This window comes from Amblyomma mixtum, chromosome 3 (assembly GCF_055824585.1).
Source record: "Amblyomma mixtum isolate Tamu chromosome 3, ASM5582458v1, whole genome shotgun sequence".
NCBI lineage: Eukaryota > Metazoa > Arthropoda > Arachnida > Ixodida > Ixodidae > Amblyomma > Amblyomma mixtum.
Window position 1 is genome coordinate 417,921,960 of NC_143014.1, and position 5,512 is coordinate 417,927,471.

The following is a 5,512-nucleotide window of genomic DNA, read 5'->3' on the forward strand; positions in this document are numbered from 1 at the left end:
CCCTTGCTTCACGATACGCATGCGGCGTAGCACGTCGTTGAGCGCCGCAGTCTTCCGCGCGTGCTTTGCTCTGCAAGCCCGAATGAGAACTTCTCGCCATCGTGTTTTCAGGGCGTCCCAAATCAAGGGACTGAACTCAAAGAGGGCAACAGAGTCCACCAAATCTGCACGGATGTCGCGAATGCTCTGGTCGTCCACCAAGAGTGAGATGTCCATTCTCCAAGTAGAGAACGTCGCAATTCGGCCCGAAGCGCACCTCAAGGATACCGCGACAGGTAAGTGGTCGCTGAGTGCTCGGGCGCCTGGTGGAAATGGCACTACCTCGCAGGATACTAGTTGCGGCACGAGGGCTGGAGGTAGGTACACCCGGTCGATTCGACTGGCGCTACGGCCCCTAGCACGTGTGGCCACGAAAAGGTTCCCGTGCAGTTCGACCCACGCGTCCGTAAGGTGCAGCTGGCGAACCAGTTTGCCTAGCTCCTTGACGTAATAATTGGACGCACCTTGACCGGGGCCCTGAATGTCACGCCACGAGTCTGGGACGCAATTAAAATCCCCCAGCAGGACATATGACACGGATTCAAGCAGGTGGGATGTAAAAGAGCGGAAAAACTCGCCTGTCAGAGATCGCGTGACGGGCGCGTACAGGTTTACAAAGCGAGTCCTCCGCCCGTCGAGGAAAATGTCCACCACCAGTACTCGACCATCGTAACCAAAGGTACAATGCGCACCTGCGCGGAAAGCCGGCGTGAGGAAAACAACGCCCACACCGCAAGACCGTGAGTCCGTCAAGGAAAAGAAAGCATCGACATGAAAGCGTGAACGGAAAGAAATAACGTCTGCAGGGGTGCGAAAATTACACTCCTGCAAAAACAAAACATCAATTTGGTACGAACGCGCAAGGTGAAGCACCTCCCGTTGCTTATCGGGAGAGCGAAAACCCTGCGCGTTAAAGGAGGCGAAACGAAAAACAGCCATCATGAAAATAAAGGAAGCAATGTAACAAAAATAAACAACGAAACAAGTAAACAAAACAAAACGCTGACGGACTCACAGTACAGTTCTGCGGATAGAGTCTGCGAGTGCGTTGATACACCGGCGCTGGGGGGGGGGGGGGGGCGTCGAGGCGCTTGGGAGGCGTCCCGGGTCCCTGCTGGCGTCCTGGCTGGCGGCCCCGCGGCGGCGGGACGACGATGCCAAGCGGTGCTAATGGTTGCGCGGTGGAAAGGTCCGGCCGATGCGCGCGGCTGCGGTAGCAACACACAGTCACACACGCACCAACACACTCCACCGCGCAAACACCGTCCATCGTTCGCCAAACGCGCCGACGGAGCCAGCGCGCCGAAAAGATAACGGCGCCGTAGAGCGTCGAAAGAACGGCGCTCGGGCGGCCGCCGAGCAGGGAGGGGAGGAGGAAAAGGCCCAGCAGGGCCTGAAGTCCGGCGAGGAGGCGCCATGACGGAAACTATTCGTCTCCCTCGACGCCCATGTGGACGCCGTCGCCGTCGTCGTCTGCCGTCCTCGGTTTCTTCTTCGGCGCCTGGGTGGCCGAAGAGCAGGTCGCGCCGCCGTCCGACGACGAGGAGAGCTGGCGCTTGCGGTCGTCGAGCTCGAGAGCCTTGCGCGCCCGCCGCACCAACTTAGCTGCGCACGGGCCCTGCGGCGGCAGGGCGACCGGGATGTGCGGCGGCTTCGGTCGCGACTCGCTTGAGCCGTCGCTGCTCGGGGCGTCCTTCACGGGTGTGTGCAGGGCGTCACTGGGGGAGGGCGAGCCAGGCGACGTGGTGTCCGTGCCCGTGCCCTCGTGCTGCGCCGCCGTGGGCGCGTCAAGCAGCGAAACCTCCAAACTCGGAGGTTCCACAAAAGAGGACTCGCCCTGCGAGTCGTCAGACTCGGACGAGGTCGATTCCGCGACGTCGGAGTTGCCCGTGGACAGCTCCGTCGCGGATTGGCCGGACGAGGTGCCCGCCGTCTCCGTGCCCGCCTGGTCGTCATCGGGCTTGGTCGCGGCGTCGTCCCGCACGTCAGCCCCCTCGAGAGGGCTCGCCGCCGCCTCCTGTGCCGCGCCGCTCGAACCGGCGCCAGCCCCCTCAGGTCTCGCCTTCGGCCCGGGTTGCACACCAGGCTCCTGGGAAGGTCTGGCTGCCGCAGCAGCCGCGGCCGCCGCGTAGGACCGCGGCACGACGCAGTCGGAGGACGGGTGGTCGCCTCCGCACCTCTTGCATACCGGCTTGCAGTTGGCGCCGATGTGTCCGTACGCGCTGCACCGGCCGCAGCGCACCGCCTTACACGTAGCGCCGAAGTGGCCCTCGGCGCCGCACTGGGAACAGACGCGTTTCATGCCTCGGTATTCAATCACGGCTCGAACACCGGCCACCGTCAGGAAGTTCGGTGGAGCCCGGGTCATCTCGAGCTTCACCAGGCGCGTCCCGTTTCCGATGCGGTTCCTGGACTGGAAGGCGACCTCGGTGATGGCGCGCACCTTCCCGTACGGTTGGAACGCCGCGGCGAGGTCCTCGTCGCTGACGCACGGGGGGAGACGGAAAACCGTCACGTGCACCACTAGAACCCCCATCTGCTCCAGTGGCACCTCCTTTCCGGCGATGAGCAGCGAGCCCAACGCCACCATTTTCGCTGCCTGCGCCATGGAAGCCACGGCCGCCAGGAAACGTAAACCACCAAGGTGCTGCAAATATGTCAGCCCTCCGACTCCGAGCACCTCCTCGAGCAGGTCGATGAGGCGATCGGCCGGAACAGGTTCCGGCACAGTAAACAAAAAGCATTGCGCCTTTGTGGGGCGCACTGCAGGGCAGGGTCTCTCCATCGCGACGGGGCCCGGGTCAGCACGGCAGGAGCGCGGCGCCGGGCAGCAGGACGGCAGGCAGGACCTCCGGGACGCTGGATCCGGGGGCCCGCCTGGACAGGAAAAGCTCGATGATCCGCTGGCTCGACGGGCAGCGTAACGGCATCCGGGCACCGTACGAGACTTAACGAGACTTAACGAGTAGAGTCATGCTTACTCTACTCTCGGTTACGGGAGAAGCAGAGATGTTTTTTACTACTATGCTTCTCCCTCGCCAGACCGGATTCTGTCGAACCCTTGACTAAATTGATTAGTGCGTCCTTTTTCTAGCTCCAAGATTAATTCAGTTCGTATTTTTGAGCATAACACCAGTGCTGTTGTATGCCCTTAACAGCGAGAAGTTGCTCCTGCCTTCTACGTTCGCTGTCCGAGGTTCTGTCAAAGTATATGGGCAGATTCCTAAATCAATGTCACTGAAACGAGGCAGTGAGACCCCATCGAAACATGTCCCAGGCAGTGGCAGCGCGGGATGCGAACCTGTCCGAAGCGGAGACAAGCCGAAAGCGCTATGGGATTGGACTCTAGAAAATGCGTGAACAGCAGCAAAGGATGAACAACCAAGGCATTGCGTCAGCTGTTAAAATGAACGAGGTAAGCTGCCAGTGAAATTTGTAAAGAAAGTGGCAATGAAGACTTCAGAATATCTCAGCTTGAATTGCATCGTCTTCTAGTGGAGTTTATGCTGTTTGCCAGAAAAAAAATTGCTCTGCATGTTGTCGTAAATATCCCGTAAAAAGGCACGACTTCACACCGAGAACGACGGTGTGTGTTAGGTAGGAAATCACACCCAGACGTTGAAAATGACACTGCATGAATTCTTTATTTGCTGGCATAAAACATCGCACATAGCGCTTGGTTATGACGCTCCTGGCCGCTGTCGTCAGCGCGCAGTGGCCTGCCTACGAGGCCTCCACGTATAAGCGCACTGCTGACGAAAGCACAGCGGCGTCCCATAATCCAGTTCCCGCTTCGGTGCTTCACGCACTGCGCACATCTGTGAACAGGAAAAGGAGCGGAGCGCACAGCGACAGCAGTCTGTTAGCATCGGATAGGGGCAGACATTGGAAAAGCGCGGAATACGAGAAATGAGGGAGCAGTCTTGATTTGGGCTCGGCAGAACTTCCTTAAAAATATGGGCGTGGAATTTCTGATATCATTATTGTTATATCGTTTCAAACACGAATACGGCACATCTCTTTGGGTCCTTCATCAGTATTACCTCATCCACTCATTAGAAATTGGGCAAACAAAATTAAGCTTGTGTTATTCTAATCATAACCGCCAGCAGACTCCTAACGAAGTCCAATCTATAATCTGCCCATCTCGCTGCTTTCTATTTTTTATAACATATTTTATCGTCCAAAATCACGCCTTCAAAATATACACATTCGGAATCATAATTATGCGTGTATTTATCATAATTTGATGGACGGCGCACCATACCGGAGACCAAACGCTTTTTTTCTGTCATTTCTGCCACGTATACCGTTTACCCCCTTTACCAAAAGAAAACGAGCAACAGAGTTTTGCTTGAAGGAGGCTTTTCCGAGGACCGAAAGGTGTCAACACGTGAGGACAAGGGTTCACCTTGCTTTACACAGATTCATAGCTCAAATTAAACGATGTCATAAGTGCTTCGCCACGGGGCTAAGAAACCAACCACCGTTGCCCACTTACTTTCAGCAAACAGGTTTGTGAACGGAGTGGAATCGCCATTGCGCATCGACTATAGCCATTCAGGATCCGCACTTGTTCACAAACGCCTTAACTATTGCTACAGAATCAACCAATCTTTGTAATTATTTTATTATCTTTTGGCTGAATATGTTACTTATATCTTTTTTTTTACCCGGTCACCCTTCAAGTTAGTCTAAATAAATGGATCTATCGTGAATAAGAAATTAATAAGAAAGGCAACAGCTTTTGTAGTATCGCATGAGACAGACGTCGTGGATACTTAAAGAGGCTTTGCATTAACTTTTTGCACCAAACTGATATCATAAATTTTTCTTCAGTTGCGGCGTTCCTTTTTCTCGTGGAAAACTTTCTCCGCAATTTATGATGTGTGAAGACAACCCCGCAGTATCTTTTCCAAACACTCTCAATTTTTTTAATTGCTCATGCAGTAACGATCCACATAAACTCAGAGAACTTCGCAGTTAAACCTCCTGGTTTAGACCTTCTATATATTGCATACGTATCACCAAATGTAATTGGGAAAACTGTGCCTATTACCAACTCCCGACTTATATATGTTGGGTGGTCTTTCATTGCCAGTATATGAGCTACTGACCGCGGTTTAGGCACCGTGCGCCCACCAGGCGCCTCCACCAGCGGAGCTGCGTTCCGTGCCACCAACGGTCAGTTTGGCGTCCCGAGTGAGATGGCTCAGCTCCGTACCAGACTATTTTCCATGACTATATGACAACCCGTGAGCGATGCTTCCAGTCCCCCTTTGGGTTGAGATTTTTTTTTTCGAGAATTGAACTTGGCTAACGGCAACAAGCTTTTTAATTCCTGTCATGCTCCTGACGTAAAAGAAATTTCGTCGGAAGAGAGGCGTGAAGTGCTGGCCGGGGTATCGCGTATGTCAGTGTGATGCACCGCCAAGAAAAAAGGAAAACACTGATGGTTCCAAGATACTTTTGT

At 54.8% G+C, this 5,512-nt stretch overlaps 1 protein-coding gene across 1 annotated transcript; it reads right to left on the reverse strand.

Moving 5' to 3' along the window:
- Positions 1–315: 315 nt before the first annotated feature.
- LOC149357808 (uncharacterized) lies at positions 316–2,974 on the reverse strand. The gene has a single exon (XM_089584933.1). It carries the CDS (start codon positions 2,822–2,824, stop codon positions 1,466–1,468), a length of 1,359 nt encoding a protein of 452 aa, XP_089441059.1. The 5' UTR covers positions 2,825–2,974; the 3' UTR covers positions 316–1,465.
- Between the last annotated feature and the right edge of the window lie 2,538 nt (positions 2,975–5,512).